The 20,057-nt window shown below is 40.7% G+C and overlaps 1 protein-coding gene across 5 annotated transcripts in view; it reads left to right on the forward strand.

The window, feature by feature from the left end:
- im:7136021 (uncharacterized) overlaps positions 1-7,555 on the forward strand; it is a 108,380-nt gene extending 100,825 nt beyond the window's left edge. For 4 of the 5 annotated variants that reach the window (XR_009446229.1, XM_048537204.2, XM_048537203.2 and 1 more), the window contains 2 exons: positions 1,063-1,282; positions 3,452-7,555. Coding sequence is in view for 4 of the 5 variants with exons in the window: in XM_048537204.2 (XP_048393161.2) it covers positions 1,063-1,282; positions 3,452-3,656 (425 nt within the window). In the remaining variant the exon portion in view is untranslated. Of the gene's footprint in view, positions 1-1,062; positions 1,283-1,890; positions 2,726-3,451 lie in introns of those variants that run through there. The other variant, XM_048537205.2, reaches the window with a different exon arrangement.
- Positions 7,556-20,057: the final 12,502 nt, after the last annotated feature.

Here is a 20,057-nt window from a genome sequence, read left to right on the forward strand (position 1 = left end):
TCAATTGTCGGAAAAACCCATCTGGTTCACAAATGCCCTTACCTGATCTGATCTGCTTGTGACTCCAGACCCACAGCAATGTGGTTGACACTTAACTGCCCTCTGGGCAATTAGGGATGGGCAATAAATGCTGCCTAGCCAGCAACATCTTGATCTCATGAATGAATTTAAACAAAATGTTGTTTGAGGGGTGAGAGAACATCAGAATAACTTCATCTTTGAATAATGACACAAGATATTTTAGATTCACCTAAGTGAATTAACAGAATTTTGTTTTTTAACTCAAAACACACTGCATTGAAGTGTCAGCTAAAATTACCTCAGCAGCAGAGCGAATAGAGAGTTGGTTTGATGGAGATGTTCAAAATAGTAAACAATTTTGAGTATCTCGGGGAAAAAATGCAGAAAGGGTGGCTGACTAGAGGATTAAGATTTAAGATGATTGGTGAAAAAAAATTAGAGATAATGAGAGCCTTTTGGCAGTGAATTTTGATCTGGAGCATGAAGGCTGCTGGAAGCAGATTCAACAGTAATATTCAAGAGTACTGGATAAATATTTAAAGAGAACAAAAGTAAAGTTCTTTGGGGAAAGGACAGGCTAATGGAATCAATCAAAAAGCTTTACCAAGAGCTGGTAAAGCTTTAATGAGTCACATAGTCATTTTCTGTGCTGTAACATTTGATGTTCTGAGGTTCTGGAGTCTTGAGTGAAACCAGTGTCTTCTAACTGAAAGGTGGGAGTTCTATAAGCAGACAGTGTAGGGGAGATAATGGTGTTGTGATAATGTCACTGGGCTATTCATCCAAAAACCCAGATCTCAGATTAATATTCTGGATATGTGGTTTCAAATCCCACCTCAGCGTTTGGTAGTCCTGCTGTGTGTCCAGTATTTTCTTATCTTCAGACTGAGGACTTACGGAATCGTACGTGTCAACATTCTATGTATCTTTCTTTCTTTAGCTGCTGATTTTGCAAGATTATATACAAGAGAAGCAAAGTTTTAAAGGAAGGTTTTTCAAATAGATTCATCCATTCATCATATAAATTATATACCTTATCAGGGACTGGACCAGTTGCTGAGTATGTGAAGATTTTGCCATCAGGTCTTGCAAGCTTGGATTTAATAAATACAAGACTCTCCAGTGTTGATGTACAGCTTCTGTCCGAGTCATCAGGAACAACTCTTAAACACCTAGGCTTGGTGCTATGCAGCGGTATCACTGAAATAATGCTAAAGCGATTGCCAAAACAGTTTCCTTTTCTGCAGAGCCTTGACCTTAGGTAAATTTATATCTGTATGAATGCACAAGTATGAATGGAAGATTGTGGATGATTTGCAGCCTTTTGGCTTTGTACACTGAGATGTCCAACTTTACTGACACTAATTCTATGAAGACCAGGGTTCAAATCTGGGATAATCCTGATCTAACAGCTGAACGCTGTGCTAATGTGATGCTTTTACCTGCTAAACTATTAGGAAAAATCCTGGCTCCGCATCTGTGTTTTTTTAAAATCGGAATGCTTTTGTCAGCTTGCAGATGTATCTTTTATTGCAGTTGACAAGGCAAGGAGAAACCTATAGATGTCAACTTAAATTTCTGATAATGGGGGTAATTGGTTTTGGCCGTATCAAGATTTCTAGACATTACTGGAGTTTTCTCTTTTGCATTGGATTATTTAGAGTTACAACTACTATTCAGTTAGTGCATCAGCTAATGCTTAAAACTATCAATAATATTTAACTATTGATCACAGGACAAGAAAGGAAACTCAGAAAACCAGTGATAATATTAAAATATTGCTTTCAAGGAAGATTGCCAAAGTACTGCAGGTTCTTGTGTGACACAAGTGATATTTTAGTTTTCATTCTCTGAATCTTTATCTTTCAGAGGTTTCATGAAGGATTGTTTAGACAAGCAACTATGCTACTTCGAGAAATTCAAAACTACAAAAATGGCATAATGGAGCAGGAGTTTCATTCTGTGTGCCAAATGAGCACCATATTACTAGTTTTCTGACTTTACCTGTCCAACATTACAGACCAGGTTCTAGTCCTATTAATATTTTCACTAAACACTTGTTGCTCTGCAGTTCCTCAATTTAGTGAATGCAAATAATGAATGTAGATATTGCTATTAGGCAGGGTCTGTTGATGGATATGGTTTGACATTCTGTGGTATATTTCTCCTGGAACTGGACCCAAAAATTCTCATAATTTATAAATGGGCATGACTTTAAGGAGAGACTTACAATATGTTCTTTAATAAATGCCAGTTAAGCCTCTGTGCCTGGATGAAGTGGAATGGCAGCTTTGCCCACTTGACCTTGAAAGTTGCAATTAGGATCCTGAAGGTGTCATGGAATCTTAGTAATGCATTTTATTCTATCCTCTCTCATTTTGTTAGGGCGGCTTGATGCCTATTTAGAGGCCTGCCTGAATGTTGATTTTTGACTTGACAATTGGGTGCATAATGCCAACAACAGGGTTTTAACTGCCAGTTACCACATTGCCCCTTTTAAAAAATGAGCAAATGGCTTTTAATGAGAATGTTGCTTGAAAATTTAAATGATCAATCTACATAATTTTATGCTAGAAATTAACTGATTAATAATTGTAATTCTGAGTATATACCAAAATATCAATAAACGTGTAATTCTTTCAAAAAATAAATCCTTAAATTGTGTTGGTTTAACTTTGAGTTGCTGGTCAAACATTCTTGTGTAAATCTTTACAGTCAGCAAATCAAATGTATTGAGATTTTGTTTCAAACTTCAATTGAGTATTTAAATATTTGTAGTTGTTCTTTATATTGCTGTAGTAAATACCTTTGAAAGAAAACTGGCTTGGATTGTTTTGATTCTTTCTTTTTTGCCAGAAGAAATTGGTTTTGATTGCAGGATTGGAATTTTTTTGGCAAAAATTTGTCCTTTTTATTGGTGCTTAATTCTCTGGGTGACACAAGAAACAAAAGATCTGGCTCTAGGATTGAGAAAGTATTTAACCATGATGCTTCAGGCATCATGTGTGGCCAAGCTGCATGGGCCAGCTGGCTTATCTTTCCTGTTATTAGGAACTGGGAATGAATTTGACTAGCCATGACATAGAATGGGAATTAAAGGAGATAACGAAGTGTTGCGCTGGAGGAACAAAGCAGGCCTGGCAGCATCGAAGGAGCAGGAAAGTTGACGTTTTGGCTCAGGACTCTTTTACATAAATTTCCTGCTCCTCTGCTGCCTGGCCTGCTGTGTTCCTCAAGCGCCATGCTTTTTATCTCTGGCTCCAGCATCTGCAGTTCTTGCTATCTCTGGGAATTATATGTTTATTTTGCATGTTCTTAACTAACTAGTTGTTTAACCTTGAATAAAGGAAAATCTTTTGAAGTTTTTTTTTAAAAATAGATTTCTGCAAGTTCTTACTAAACTCCATCGTTTATTTCTCTCTTTTTTCAGTGGGTGTAAATTGTTGAAACCAGACATTTTGGTTGGCTTTGCGGAGCTAGCATTCCTAAAGGAAGTCGTAATTTCAAACAATCCACACTTAACTGATGTAACACTGAAGCGATTTCAAATGTTAACTGACAACAGAGTGCATGTAACACAGAAGAACAAGAGAAATCATGACAGATGTGATTGTTATTTTAGTTTTGGTATGTGAGTGGATGAAGCAAAATGTTTTGTGCATGATTAAGATTATAAGCTTGACCTGAGAGCTGAAGAAGTGTGTTGATGATTTGGATGGACTGGATTGACAACTTTCGTGTTAAATGCCTGGTGGATGGAAACCTATGAAGAGAAATGACATGTTTTTTGATATGTGCATGCATAACATTTGAGTTCTTAAAATTGGTGATTGTCATAATAACAAGTCATTTATAGTTTAATATTATTGAATAAATTGGTTAGTTATGTTTGTTTATTATTCTATATTACATGTGTATGACCACTAGAGGGATCTCCTACTCAAGATATACATCATTGTGATTTTAAACCCCTGAAGAACTATAGATTTTAATACATCTTTCATTATAAAGACACATTCTCATGTTTCCCAAGTTGTTTTCCTTCTTTACCAGGGAATATTTGTTTGTCACAAGCAGGGTTGATAAAGCCAAATGGAGAATTTTAGCAAAACATTCAGACCCATTTAAAAAAAAGATAATGATGTTCTTCTGAAAGAGACCTGTTTCTGTTGCATACAAGATGTCCATAAATTGTACAATGGGAATTTTATTGTACGATAATTTTAATAGCTGCAAAGCGCGATGCGATAAGATAGTCATACGGCATGGAAGCACATCCTTCAGTCCACTCACCAACCATGTTCCCAAACTAAACTACCCCTGTCCTTGGCCGATATCCCTATAAACCTTGCTGATTCATGAACTTAACCAAATGTTTTTTAAATGTTGTAACTCTGCTAATGTTTATTGTCTCACACTGAGCTAATGGCAAATTGGTGTAGTATTAACGTCTAAGAGGGTGTCTTAAACTTTATTTTAATTTCACTAGGTACCCAGATAACGTTCTGGGCACGTGGGTTCGAATCCCACCATAGCAGTTGAATTTGAATTCGGTAAATATCTGGAATTATTTATTTAATGATGACCATGAATTCATTGTCAATTGTTGGGAAAAGCCCATCTTGTTCACAAATGTCCTTAAGGGAAGGAGACTGCCATCCTTACTTGGTGTGGCATATATATGATTCCAGACTCTCAACAATATCATTGACTCTTAACTGCCATCTGGGTGCTTTGAGATGGGCAATAAAAGCTATCTACCTAGCGATGCCACATTCTGTGAATGACTTTTTTAAAAAAAATTTGCAAGTTGAGTGTACAGGTAAGTCCACTTAATAAATAGATATAAAGATATTTTTAACGTGACAATAGTTTGAAGAGAGCATCTGACTAGCTGTAGTTCCAAAGTGTGTTAGATTTTACACAATCACTATTCAGGCTTTTAAGATTTTAGCCATTCATTGCTTTTGCTGATAATGTGTAGCTGTCAGACCCTGGGTTTAAATGGACAGTCTGTAACAGTGCCATCTTGTGTGGTATCTGCAGTGAGATATTTGGCAGAGCATTAAGATTCTGATTGTGATGTAACTTCAACTTTTTCCAGTATAATCATTGCAATTTGGACACTATGTTATTAACAAGGGCAGATAGTAGTAAGAGTCCCTGGCTTATGCTCAGGGAAAATTTTCTAGATGCTTCCAACCCATTGAAAAATGAGGCGCTGCTGTCCTGGGTTTGGGGAAAAAGGTAAGCCTAGTGGATCAAGTCAGCCCTTACATTAAACAAGCAATGCCAATGGCCTAGAATGACGATTACTTTCCACCAATACAATATCAAAGAATAAAGTGTCACAGGGAATCCGAGCATGACAAGAAACATCAGTGCGTTTCCAGTGCCAAAAAAATGCAAATGATGTATAGTGCTTTTCAAGCATGGAAAATCAGGTGGGAAGTCAAGCCCCAACTTAGCCAGTCTTATTCGACTCATAAGAGCTATTTTAAAAAAAGACCAGAAATGGTGTTGGAAAAGACCAGTGATAGATTTGTTCAACAGTAAAGGGAAGATGTAATTAGTCCTAGTCAAACTATTATTCAAGATGGATTGAAGTGGCAAGACTTTATTTAACCATAGCAAACTTCATGATCTGAGCCCTAAACAGGATCTTTGTGATGTAGAAATTCCCAGAAAAATTAGTAACAGAGAATGGACCTCAGTTCACAAACAAGGATTTCAGGAAGTTCATTTTGGAGGTGGGTTTCAAGCAGATGACAAGTTCTACACCCTGTTCTGAATTGACTGAAAAGATCAATCAAGACCATAAAGTTGCTGATGCATAAGAATCCAAAATTAGAAGTTCTACTCATCACTATTGAATAATTGGTACATGTCAGCAGAATTGTAAGTGGATTAAAAACAGATGTATCATTTCAGAACATAATCTCAAGCCAAACATAACCTTTCAAGAACATTGTTAGGTAAAATAACTGGAGAAAATCCACAGTAAAAAGCAGCAGAGGTGGTGTAGCTCTAGACACAGGGTTAGAGCAGAAAGTCCAGTTAAGGGATAAGAAGTCAGAAACCATGGCTGTCAGACAAACTTGTCAGTGAAGACCTTATACTGTCAGAATGCCTGAAGGGATATTTGGGGACAACAGGAAGTCATTGATGTTGTACAAGCCAAGAAGTGAGGCTTAGTATGATTATTACAGAATTTGGGACAGCCAAACCTATGCCATCAGAAAACGTGCAGAAAGGTACAATTCCAGACTTGTTGCAACAAAATTCTTGTGTTGAATAGAATGGGCCACATCAGGGAATCCAATCACAGTTCTAGATTGCCTTAGCCTGCTAAATTCAGACTCTGATGTGGGAGGGAAGGATTGATGGTAAAAACAGTGTCAATGATAATGAGGTTATTAATGACATATTAATATCACAAACTATGTTCACAAAAGCAAATTACTGGGATAATTTAGGTCATAGGGAAAATTTTGAGGGAAGATGTATTGTAATAAAATTCATATATGATATGACTGCCACCAGTCAGAGAGAACTCATCAGAATAGAGTGAGAATGTTAAGAGACAGGTCTTAAACAATATTCTACAAACTGCATTTACTATCTTGCAATGTGCAGGCATAAATGAAATGGGTGTATAGCATATCAGAAGTGGAAGAATCTAACTTAGAGGTAAAGCACCTGTAGTCATAGGGACAATGTATGTGCAGTCTTCCACAGCCCAGAGGTACACCAGACCTGTGTCTCAATGTACAGGTAGAATTATTAGTTTAAAGCACAGTATTAATCATTTACAATAACATAAGATTTCTAGTTACTGATGACATCAAGAGATGAGGTGATAGTGCAAGAACACAATGTTTTGGTTAATGATCAGCCATGATTGATATAGAATGGCAGAAATGGCTCAACATGTAAAATGCTCCTGCTTCTACGTTTCTACAAAGGACTAATTTCAATCCTTTCTAGTTATGAAGACTAAATGATGTGTGGGAGTAAGGATGGATAGCAATGGACTTAATGTACTTAGAAAGCCTTGCTATTATTGTTTGCTGTTCCATTTAAACGTAAGCTACATGTTTTCAAAGATAACTTACTACTTTTGCAATTATAGTTTTTTTATTTGAAGTGCTTTGCTTTGACTTCACTTTTGAGCTTGCAGTTTGATATCATTATGGCTGCTGAGTGACTCTTCTCATGTGGTTGCATAATCACATGATAGAAGAGAACATACTTCACATTTTTATAACATTAGACCAGGGCTGGTTGAGAACAGGCAACAGGAAGGGAAAATTTTTACAGGGAATTTTATGGTATTCTATTTTCCAAATGAGTAACAGTGACAAACACGTGATACCATTTCAACGTTCGATGTTCCAAATTTTACTTTGTTTCCTACTAATAAAATATTTAGAAATAAGATAATTTTCTTGGTAACCTTAATATAAATAAAGGGATAAGTAAAAATAAATGTTCGAATAATTTTTGTGACTAATGATGTATATATCATTTCCATATGTGCTTTTGATAAAAATCATGTTTGTTCAGTCAAAAAAGCTGTGCAATAATCAGTTAGATGCTGTTACATTCAATATAAAAATTAAATTTAACAACTGCTTTAAATCAAAAATCAGTGTGAAGCAGTGAGGTTGAATATTTTCAATTCTGGTCACTCTAGGATGCTGATTTCTCATTCTAAGAACATGTTGACCTGAACATCAGATACAACAGCATTCACACTGAGGCAGACACAAAACAGGAACTGTTAAACTAATGATGCATCTGTTTTAGCTTAGATTTTGGTTGCTGTGGGGCTAACCAGTCTCCATGGATATGTGTAAATCTCACTGATTTTCACAGGTAAAGGTATTGATTGAGAGTCAGTTTTCATTTGTTTCCTAGCCATTTTTAAAAAAATCAATTTGCAAGAGTTGACAAAAATTCCTGGACATATCCTTTTGTGGTAATTCAAGTGTTTGAAACTTGTGCTGAAATGTTTCATAGTATAGCCCCAGAATAAATCATTAAATCACTTATTTCTGTTCTCTACCCATAAGTTTATACTTTCACCAGTTCCTCTTGCAGTTTCCTGAACAACATACAATTTCATTCAACGTTAAAATTATAAGCCCAGCTTGTGTTTCAATGTCTTACTTGCTATTCACAGTGTCTCTTTTAAGTGGTGTAATGCTTATGACCCATGGTTGTTAGTGCCCATTTGTATCTCTTTGTGTCAGATTTCCTAAAATTCTCAATAGCAAACTTCCCAGATTTTTTTTGTGCTCAGTTCTCTCTCACATAGCTGCATCCATACCATAACCAGCAGAGTGGCACAAAGCCACTTCGCCCTTATGTCATTCATAACACTGCTTCTGTACTTAACAAGGGAATCCATATGAAGACGGTCTTGAAAAAAAAACTAAGTAGTACTTAATATTCAGTTGTTTCCCTTCCAGATCTAAATCCAGCTGGAAATACAAATTCCAAATTCAAATGTAGCACTTTTGTCTTTACAGCCAGCCATAATTCTTCAGGAAGCTTTCTACTGAAAAAAGTATTGCTTTCTTCTCTCCTGCTATCACAGTCTGCTCTATTTCTTTCAATGATGGAATTGATCCATTTCCCAGTGTATGATCACCATATGCAATAGATTCTGGATTGTTACATTATCCAAATGCCAACATTAGTGCTTTCCCTTTTTCAAAGGAATTAATGGTTCTAATCTGTACTTGGTAAACTGGAATTTATGCTTTACTCAAAATAATCAGGTGGCCTACCAGCATGCAATAAATTACCCTTATTAAAACTGAAAGAACTGTGGCTGCTGTAAATCAGGAACAAAAACAGAAGTTACTGGAAAAGCTCAACAGGTCGGACAGCATCTGTGAAGAAAAAAAAATCAGAGTTAATGTTTCGGGTCAGGTGCCCCTTCCTCAGAATTGATGATAGCTGGGTAAACATCAGTTTCTATGCAGAAAATAGGGAGGGCAATGGGGTAGGCAGTAAACGATAAGAAAGAGCCCCAAGAGAGAGAAGAGCCGTTGATAGAGGAGTTAATGATCTGACTCAGAGGGTGAATAGTTGTTAATGGGGACTGTCAGTGACTATCAATAGGTAGTGTGTAATGGCAAGCTAAATTATAACAACGCCTTGTGTGTGGGTATGGGTTTAGGACATGGAAGAGTTAGGTCCTAAAATTGAACATGTTGAGTCTGGAGGGCTGCAGGGTCCCCAAAAGGAAAGCGATGTGTTGTCCTTTCAGTCAGTGCTGAGCATCGCTCGAACACTGGAGCAAGCCAGAGACACACATGTTGACGAGGGAACAGGGTGGTATCTCAAAGTGGTAGGCAACTGGAAGCTCAGGGTCTTTTTTGCAAGCAGAATGTAGATGTTCTGTGAAACAAGCACCTAGTCTAAGCTTTGTTTCACCAATGTAGAGGAGACCACATTGTGAGCAGCAAATGCAGTAGACCAGATTGTGGGAAATGCAGCAGAGTGTTGCTTTGCCCAGAAGGTATGCTTGGGCCAATGGATAGTGGTGGTACATGGGCAAATTATTCTTATTCCTGTACAGAATGAAACAGATGTATTTGCACCTGCTTGATCATTCTGAAACTTGTGGAATCTGAGAATTAATGGAGCATCTTGTAACCTTGATTTCATTTTAGTTCTGAACTGACTGTAACTCATTTGGTTCAGCAAAGCTTACGAGTCATCAGAGCATTTCACTTATTAGAACAAGCTGGTCAGCGTGACTCTCATCTATTATCCTGCAGAGCAGACATTAATTCTCAAAATAAAAGAGGTACTAAGTAAACTGTCAATTTACTTACTAATCTTGAAAGTTCTGTCAGTTTCACTCCATGGGACAAAAAAGTTGTCATTGCCCTAATAGATCATAGGGCTGTTTGAGCATTAGACAAACACAACTGGTGGTGGTTTATCCTTAGGGTCACCACGCCTCAGATGAGGGGAGACATTGAGAAGAAGAGCCCTACATGGTAACTTCAGTTGGTGGCGGAAATTAAGCCATGCCTTGCCATAACTGCATTGTCATCCAGCCAACTAAACTAACCAATCCCCAACAACATTGTTCCATCTTCCATCCAGAAATGATTTTATTGAAGAGTTATATGTCTGTTATCTCTTTGTCACGGGTAAACATCCATCAAGAGTTTCCTGATCCCCTTCAAGGCTCCTCTGTAATTGCTATGTGGGAATAATGAAGTTGTGCAGAAAGTAAGACATTACTTTCTGTACCAAACTGGTAACTATAATGTTGTCTACCAGAGAGATCAGTTAAATAACTAAACTGCTTTGGCAGATTAACTCCTTAAGACTAGCTTTTTGAATCAATGCTTGATTCACATTTAAAATTCAACATCTGTCATTGAAATAAAAGCTTGAACATTTGATTTTAACGTAGCTGTGTTCTGACAAACTCTGTCTGAATTGATGCCCTGGCTTATAACACCCAATCTCCATCCTACAAAGCTGTATGGTTTTTTTTTGAATATTATTAATTTAAATCTTAAAATTGCATTGGAAGAATTAACACCAAAGCAAGTAAGGTTTGCATTGATAGGCAAAAAGATTTGATCTAGGATGTCATTCTCACCTAACCTTTCCAATGAGCTGATGAATCCATTTGAACCTTAAATTACCCTGTTCAAGTTTGGATTTTTTTTATTGCAGCTGCAAAAATTGCAAATCCGTTCACTTGAGAGGGTGAAGAAAAATTTTACCAGGATGTTGCTGGGACTGGTTGCTTTGAGCTATGGGGAGGCTGAATAGGATGGGGCTTTTCTCCTTGAAGCGTCGGAGGCCAAAGGGTGACCTTCGAGGTTTATAAGATCGTGAGGGGCATGAGTAGCTAAGGTTTTTCTCCTAGGGCAGCAGAGTCCAAAACTAGAGGGCATAGGTTTAAGGTGAGAGGGGAAAGATTTAGAAAGGACCTGAGGAGTAACTTTGTCATACAGAGGATGGTGCATGTATGGAATGAGGTGCCCGAGGAAGTGGTAGAGGAGGGGCCAATTACAACATTTAAAAGACATTTGGATGGGAATATGAATAGGAAGATATACAGGGATATGGGGAAAACCCTGGCATGTTGGACTTGGTCAGCACACACGAGTTGGACTGAAAGGTCTGTTTCACAGCTGTATAACTCTCTGACTTGTAAGTAAAGGAATAAACTTCTCTCAAATGCCCAGCTTGGGTTCTGCCAGTGCTTCTGAACTACTGATCTCATTACAGCTAACAAAGTGTGAAGCTGGGTGAACACAGCAGGCCAAGCAGCATCTTAGGAGCACAAAAGCTGATGTTTCGGGCCTAGACCCTTCATCTCTGAGATGAAGGGTCTAGGCCTGAAACGTCAGCTTTTGTACTCCTAAGATGCTGCTTGGCCTGCTTTGTTCATCCAGCTTCACACTTTGTTATCTTGGATTCTCCAGCATCTGCAGTTTGCATTATCTCTGATCTCATTACAGCCTTGGTCTAAATATCACAGAAGAGCCAAATTGAGAGAAAGTGACTGCCCTTGATATCAAGGCCACATTTGATTGAGCATGTCAATAAGGAGCCTGAGTAAAGCAGAGGCAAATGGACGAATCCTCAACTCTGACTGGAAAATCATACCAAGCACAAAGGAAGATGGTTATTTGTTGTTGGAGGTCAATCAGCATCATCTCAGAACATCAGTGCAGCTGTTTCGCGAGATAGTGTTCTTGGCCTAAATCATTTTCAGCTACATCATTAATGATGTTCCCTGTATTGGGTCAGAAGTGGGGATGTTTACAGATAGTTGATAATGTGCAGAACTATTTGCAATTCCTCATGTGGAGGCAGTCCATGCCAATCTGCTGCAACACCAGGTCTGGGCTGCTACATTGTAAGCGATATTTGTACCACATAAATGCCATGCAATGAATATCTCCAATGAGAGAGAATCTAACCATTGCCCTATGATACTAAATGGTATTATCATTGAATTCCCACTGCCAATATCCTGGGGACTACCATTGCCAGAACTGGACTGGCCATTTATATAGAGTGGCTTCAAGAACAGGTCAAAAACTAGGAACTGGCAGTGAGCAACTCACCTCCTGATTCCCCAAAACTTGCCTACCATCTACAAGGCACATGTCAGGGGTATAAAGCATATTCTCTAATTATCTAGGTGAATCCAGCTCCAAGAATACTCAAGAACCTTGACACCATTTAGGAGAAAGTACCCTCTTGATTGACACCACCATTAGTTTAACTCCCTTTACCACTGATGCACAGTAACAGCAATACGTACAATCTAAAAGATAACCTGCAGTAAAGCAACAAGAGTCCTTCAACAATCCCCTCCAAACTCATAGCATCTATCACCTAGAAGGACAAAGACAGCAAATACATAGGAACAGCACCATTAGCAATTTCTCTTCCAAGTCACAACACCTTGACTTGAAACTGTTTTAACATTCCTTCACTATTGCTCAAGAGGATGCACCTACATTCTAAGAACAGCAGCAGTTGAAGAAGTCAGCTCACCACCACTTTCTTCAGGACAGTAATGGATGGGCAACAAATGCTGGCCTAACCAGAAATGCTCATCCCCATGAATAAAGAAAAAAAAAGATGTGGGTGAAACTTATACCCTTTTGACAACATTGGTTTCTTCATAATTTATAAGATGCAATTTTGTGAAGTATCATTTCACCTCAATAATCTGGCAAGGGGTTATATGTAAACAGAATGTGTATAAATGATTTCTAATTTGGATTGCAAAATAAGCAATTTACATGCCTGATTATTCAAACAGCATTGTTATCAGCATGAAGAGATTCAAATTTGACTGAATTTTTCTGTGTAAAGCAAAATCTATTGTGCAAAGGCATGGAAGATTAAGGATTTTATTTGAAGAACTGCATCTCTTTATTACAGACTATTTGCTTTGCCAGGGTTGACTTTCACAAATAAAGTTTGATTGCTTTTGAGCAGTAATAAAGGACTCAACACTTCAATTTTTCCAGTGTCACTGGGTCTATTACAACACTTGCAGCTCCTCCTTTTGCAATCACGTCAGAGATTTATCCGACCATTGGTATACTATCACAATCTTAATGTCCAAATTTTAGAGCATATATGCTGTACTCTTAATACAGTCAAACAAAAGATTGTTTTCTCTTTTTACTGTTTGCACTTTTCTACTTCATAATACTGAATATCAGAAACAAGAAAAGACCTTTTTCAGAATAAGAACTCGAAGACAACATTATTTGCATTTTCCAACAAAATAATGAATAATTGAAATTAGTTCAAATAAATATATTTGTAGTGCATTCATTGGCAAAATTAACGAAGCAATCTAATTGCTCAAGAAAAACATGCTGTAGATGTGGGAAGCCATTGGATTGCTGATGTGGAATGCGACAGAAATACCTTATCATGATATAAATACGTGTGCAATATTTAGCTGATGGTTTTTCCACATAGAGGTTTGTCTGCTGATTTATTTATAAGCTTTTACTGTTTTGAAACCCCTCTGAACTCTTAGGCAGATAAAAGAGTTTCAATTCAGCAATATGTTGAAAAATAGCGGGAAAGTTATCCTTGGCATCTCCGCCAAAGCTTACTTTTCAATTAACATCCCAAAAAACAGGTTACCTAGTCATTATTACATTGCTGTGTGTGGAAGTTTGCAGTTGCAAATGCACTATTATGGCTCTTTCATTACAACAGTTACTTCACCTTAAACACACTTTATTAGCTGTAAAGAGCTATGGGACCTGCCCCTGAGGTCATTAAATGTACTCTGTACCTGAAATTTAAGCCTTTTTATGTTATGTGCAGAATACTTGGATATTAAACTCTGTTCAAAGTTGGTTGGTTTTGTAATAAGAAGTGTACCAACAATTAAGGGAGCATCTTTTCATTGTATCCCTAATGGACCACAGTCCACATTCAGGTCTTCCCAATGTGGCACCAACTGTGACAATGTCTGCATTCAGAACATTGAGATCCTTCAGAAGCGTTTCTCTCTGCGAATCCTGAAACACACACTTGCAGCACTGCGCTGGCATCTCCTGGCACTACAATCAAGCCTACCCCAGCTCAGAGTCTCCCTCTCCCAGACGTGCAAAGGACCTCTTCTGTTTTTTATTATTCGTAGGATCCACAACCTGAACTCACAATTTTATTCAGCTTTATTGGACACTAAAAACCATAAGTACTGGTTAAACTTACTGGTGCCTACCACTCAAAAGGGAGTTCCTCCACCTCCAAAATCCCCAAACCCACCAGGACCTTCCCCACAATGTACCCACTGCCATTGACCATGTGGCCACTGTCAGAGTACCCACGGATGATGACACATCCTCCGCCACCAGCTACACCACTTCCAAGACAGCAAACACCATCGACACCGCTGCTGATGCCACCCCCTCCATTTCTGAGCCCAACGCCATAGACACTGAGGATGCACCTAACATCACCGCTGCTGCCGCCTCCTACCCCACTCTGCCCACCACTAACAACGACACAACTCCGCCCACTACCACCGAGGCAACTCTGCCCAGAGCCAACGCTGCACAGCCCACCACTGACACCAACGTTGCTCTGCCCCCTGCCTCCACAGCCAGCAGCTCCAGAGGAGATAACAACACCCAGCCCTGCCGAGTCTTCACCATCCCCCCAGACCTCCCCCTTACTGGGGACGAATGGTCAGTCCTCAGTAAGGGGCTCACCTTTGGCCCCCTCCACCCACACATCAACGAATGCCAGTCACGTTTGGACATTGAACAGTTTTTCTGCCTCTGCACTTACTTCTTCAACCATGAGCCTAACCCTTCCTCTACTGACCCCTTTTCTCACCTCCAACACAACACCTCCTCCTGGACACCGCCCCAAGGCCTCCTACCCTTCCACGACCTCTTCATCTCCAACTGTTGTTGAGACATCAATCGCCTCAACCTCTTGACCCCACTCACCCACTCCAACTTCCCCCCCCCCCACAGAATGTGCAGCCCTCTGATCCCTCCGCTCCAATTGCAACCTCACCATAAAACCCGCGAACAAGGGAGGCACAGTTGTAGTATGGAACATTGACCCCTACATTACCAAGGCCAGGTGCCAACTCTCCAAAATCTGCTCCTACTGCCCCCTTGATCATGACCCCAGCCCCAAGCACCAAACCATCATCTCCCAAACCATCCATGTTCTATGTTCTATGTTCATCCACAACTTCATCACCTCAGGTGACCTCTACCCACAGCCTCCAACCTCCTTGTACCCCAACCCCACACCGCTCGTGGCACGGTGGCTCCATGGCTAGCACTGCAGCCTCACAGCGCCAGGGACCTGGGTTCGTTTTCAGCCTCGGGTAACTGTCTGTGTGGAGTTTGCACATTCTCCCCATGTCTGCGTGGGTTTCCTTCGGGTGCTCCGGTTTCCTCCCACAGTCCAAAGATGCACAGGCTAGATGGATTGGCCATGCTAAATTGCCCATAATGTTCAGGAGTGTATGGATTATAGGGGGATGGGTCTGGGTGGGATGCTCCAAGGGACAGTGTGGACTTGTTGGGCTGAACGGCCTGTTTCCACACTGTAGGGAATCTAATCTAACCTAATCTCCTTCCCAAAATCCAAAAACCTGCCTGCCCTGGTCGACCAATTGTCTCTGCCTGCTCCTACCCGACCGAACTTATATCCACCTATCTCCCAACTCCATTTTCTCCCCCTTATTCCAGGAACTCCCTACCTACATCCGTGACAATACCCACACCCTCCACCTCCTCCAGAACTTCCAATTCCCTGGCCCCTAACACCTCATCATTACCATTCATGTTCAATCCCTATACACCTGCATTCCCCATACAGATGACCTAAAGGCCCTCCGCTTCTTCCTGTTCTGCAGGCCCAACCAACTACCAACTCCCCCCCACCAACTGACGCCCTCATCCGCCCAGCCAAACTCATCCTCACCATCAACAACTTCTTTTTCGATTCCTCCCACTTCCTACAGACTAAGGGGTGTTCATGGGTACCCACATGGGCCCAATCTATGCCTGCCTCTTTGTAAGTTTTATGGAACAATCCCTCTTCCATACCTACATTAGCCCTAAACCCCATCTCTTCCTCCATTACATTGATGACTGTATTGGCACCACCTCATGCCCCACAAGCACCCACAAGGAGCTGAAACAGTTCATCGACTTCACCAACACCTTCCACCCCAACCTTAAGTTCACCTGGACCATCTCTAAAACCTCTCTCTCCTTCATGGACCTTTCTGTCTCCATCTCCAGCAACCAGCTAGAAACCAATATCCATTTCAAGCCCTCTGACTCCCACAGCTACCTCGAATACACCTTCTCCCACCCATCTTCCTGCAAAAATGCCATCTCCTATTCCCAATTCCTTCGCCTTGGCCGCATCTGCTCCCAGATGAGGCATTCCACTCCCGTATATCTCAGATGTCCTCATTTTTCAAGGACCGCAACGCCCCCCCCACAGTGGTTGACAACACCCTTGACCATGTCTCTCGCATTTCCATGACTCATCCCTCACACACCCTCCCCACAATAACAACCAAAACAGAATCCCCCTCGTTCTTACGTACCACCCCACCAACGTCCTGATTCAGCACATCATCCTCTGACACTTCTGCCACCTGCAATGCGACTCCAGCACCGAAGACATTTTTCCGTCCCCACCCTTATCTGCTTTCCAGAGGGACCACTTTCTCCGTGATTCCCTTGCCCGCTCCACACTCCCCTCCATCCCCACCACACCCAGCACTTTCCCCTGAAACTGCAGAAGTGCTATACCTGCCCCCATACCTCCCCCTCTCACCCCCATCCCAGGCCCCAAGAAGACTTACCACATCAAGTAGATGTTCATCTGCACATTTGCTAATGTGGTATACTGCATCTGCTGTTCCTCTACATCAGGGAAACCAAGCAGAGGCTTGGAAACAGCTTTGCAGAACACCTTCGCTCGGTTCACACTAAACACATGCACCTCCCAGTCGCAAACCATTTCAACTCCCCCCTCCCATTCCTCAGACGACATGTCCATCCTGGACCTCCTGCAGTGCCATAACGATGCTACCCAAAGGTGGCCGGAACAGCAATCTTTGGTGGTGGAGTTGGATTGCAGATGGCGGAAGTGTCAGAGGATGATGCGTTGAATCAGAAGGTTGGTGGGGTGGTACATAAGAACGTGGGGGATTCTGTTTTGGTTATTATTGTGGGGAGGATGTGTGAGGGATGAGTCATGGGAAATGCGAGAAACACGGTCGAGGGTGTTGTCAACGACTGTGGGAGGGCGTTGCGGTCCTTGAAAAACGAGGACATCTGAGATAAAGGGGAGTAGAATGCCTCATCTGGGAACAGCAACTCATATTCCACTTGGGAACCCTGCAGCCCAATGGTATCAATGTGGACTGCACAAGCATCAAAATCTCCCCTAGCCCTACAGCATCTCAAAACCAGCCCAGCTCGTCTCTGCCTCCCTAATCTGTACTTCCTTCCACCTATCCCCTCCTCCAACCTCAAGCCGCACCCGCATCTTTTACCTACTAACCACATCCTTCCCCCTTGACCTGTCCATCCTCCCTGGACTGACTATCTCTCCCTACTTCCCCACTCTACACTCACCTTTACTGGCTCCATCCCCGCCTCTTTGACCTGTCTGTCTCCTCTCCACCTATCCTCTCCTCTATCCATCTTCTCTCTGCCTCCCCCTCTCTCCCTATTTATTTCAGAACCCACTTCCCCTCCCCCATTTCTGTTGAAGGGTCTCAGCCCGAAACGTCAGCTTTTGTGCTCCTAAGATGCTGCTTGGCCTGCTGCGTTCATCCAGCTCTACACCGTGTCATCTTACCTTTTCATTGTGATTTGTCATCAGAAAAAGAGATGAGCTCCTATTATGCTGCAGTATTACTGTATGGCATGGGTGTTCATGGAATGTTAAAGGCAGAGAAACACCAGTTGATAGAAGCGCAGTTATAAAGAATTTGTAATGATGTAATAATCATTTAAAGGAAACTCTACATGTGGTATGCCAACAATGAACACCAGTGACTCATCATGCTTTGTTACATAATGGGAGGACATAGGTTCATATTGCAAGTTTACTGTAAAAAAAGATATATTGTAATTTGAGAATTCAGGGGAATTGTCAAGGTTGCTCACGCATGAATCATTACCAGAAAATTGATCGCCCATTCTCTTTATCAGCAAATGGGATCTGTAACTGAAGAACCTAAAGAAAGAATTACCCCTGAAATTGTAAAATTGTATTTAGAAGTCTGAGGATGTGAACTCAAACTGAGAATGGTGTAATCAATTTATTGTGGCTATTCTATAACATGGCGAATGTGAACATTGTTCTGTGCTGCCATTGTATGTACAGATCAGTGATGGGGCCAGTTCATTGGAAGCTGTTTGTCCACTTTCTTAAGTGATGAGTTATTGATGTGAAGAAAATCAATATTCATTGTTTCCCATATTTTAGAACTTCTATTGAACATAAAATTGCTCTTTATGTTGAAATTCAATTCAATAAAACATAATGAAAGACACAAATATTGAACATAACACAATATGAATTACTTTAAAATAAGGGACTGGATTTTCTGAGGAATGGTGATCTTAATCCCACTCAGGTCCTCCTCAGAAATACAGAGCCGCAATACCATACTGATATTTCTATTGTAGGACAGAACTGTTGGAAAAAGGTGACCCACCTTCTCTTTTCACAGCTGCCAGCTGCTGCATTCTGACAGTCAATTTGACAGCTGCTGTCAAACCTCAGGTATGCTGTTAGGTGCAAATAGGGTAGGCTGCCAGTTAGGTGGGGGAATAAGGTGCCATCTAAGTAGGGTACCAGGTGGGTAGGATACCATGGTGCCAGATATGTAGGGTACCAACTAGGAAGACTGCCAGCTGGCGATGGGTATGATACTTGAAAAGGATGACAGATCAGTAGGGGTAGGGTTCCAACTAGGTACAGTGCCAGCTGCGTAATGTGCCAGATAGGGAGGGGCTAGGTGCAAAGCGTAGGTTACCAGATGTTTGGGGTTAGGATGCTAGGTAAGTAGGGTGCCAAGTTACCGAGTAATTCAGGTGCCCGAAGAGTAGGCTGCTAGCTGGGAAGAGGTAAGATGTCAGGGCTAGCATGCTAGATGAGTAGGAGCTAGGGTGCCAGCTTGATATGGGATAGAGTGCCAGGTGAGGGTTGATGGGTAGGGTTTAGCCGCAAGGGAGTGTACCTGCAAGTGGGAGAGTTTTTGTGTTGGTGTGGGTGGGATGTAAGAGTAGTGGTGGGACATTGTGGAAGGAGGATTCAGTCTGGGGGAGGGATGTTTTGTCAGGTCTGATAGGAGTGGAGAATGGAAAAGGTCAGGGTGTATGGGATATGTGGGGGTCTTGGGGAGCCATAGTTAGATGTGTGTAAGATAAGTTTGGTGGGGGAATAAGGTGCCATTGATATTTAAACATCTACTCAGACGTTTGATTTTGTATTTAATGGTTTGACTTTTCCTGAGTAACAATTTTATTTAATTTCATAGGAGCCATCTGAAGCCGCTGATTTAAATGGAAACTTTCAGAAGTTTCCTGGTGTAGAGGAATTATCCATCAAAAGATTCAATTTCCTGGGCAATTGCTTCAGTGAGTGCTGCAGTGAGGATTCTGCAGCATTCCCATGCGCAACTCCCATCTATGATGGAATACCAATGGCCCGGCCATTAGAAAATCCAGGCCAATATGTTCATCTCACTCAGTGAATTTCCTAATTTGATTAACAGTCTGTATTTTAATCTGCTAATCGCATGCCAGAGATATGATTCAATCATTTAATTAAAGTCAAGCTGATAAAAGTAGCTAGTGGAAGACAAAGGTTCTGAAATAGTTGGATTGAGATTGTGCGCTTGTAAAGATATTAGATTTATTAATGAAATATGAATTCATAAAATCTTTGATGTTAAAGAGCTAAGATTCACTGAAACAGGATACTTAAAATTACAA

This window comes from Stegostoma tigrinum, chromosome 10 (assembly GCF_030684315.1).
Source record: "Stegostoma tigrinum isolate sSteTig4 chromosome 10, sSteTig4.hap1, whole genome shotgun sequence".
In the NCBI taxonomy this organism is placed as follows: domain Eukaryota; kingdom Metazoa; phylum Chordata; class Chondrichthyes; order Orectolobiformes; family Stegostomatidae; genus Stegostoma; species Stegostoma tigrinum.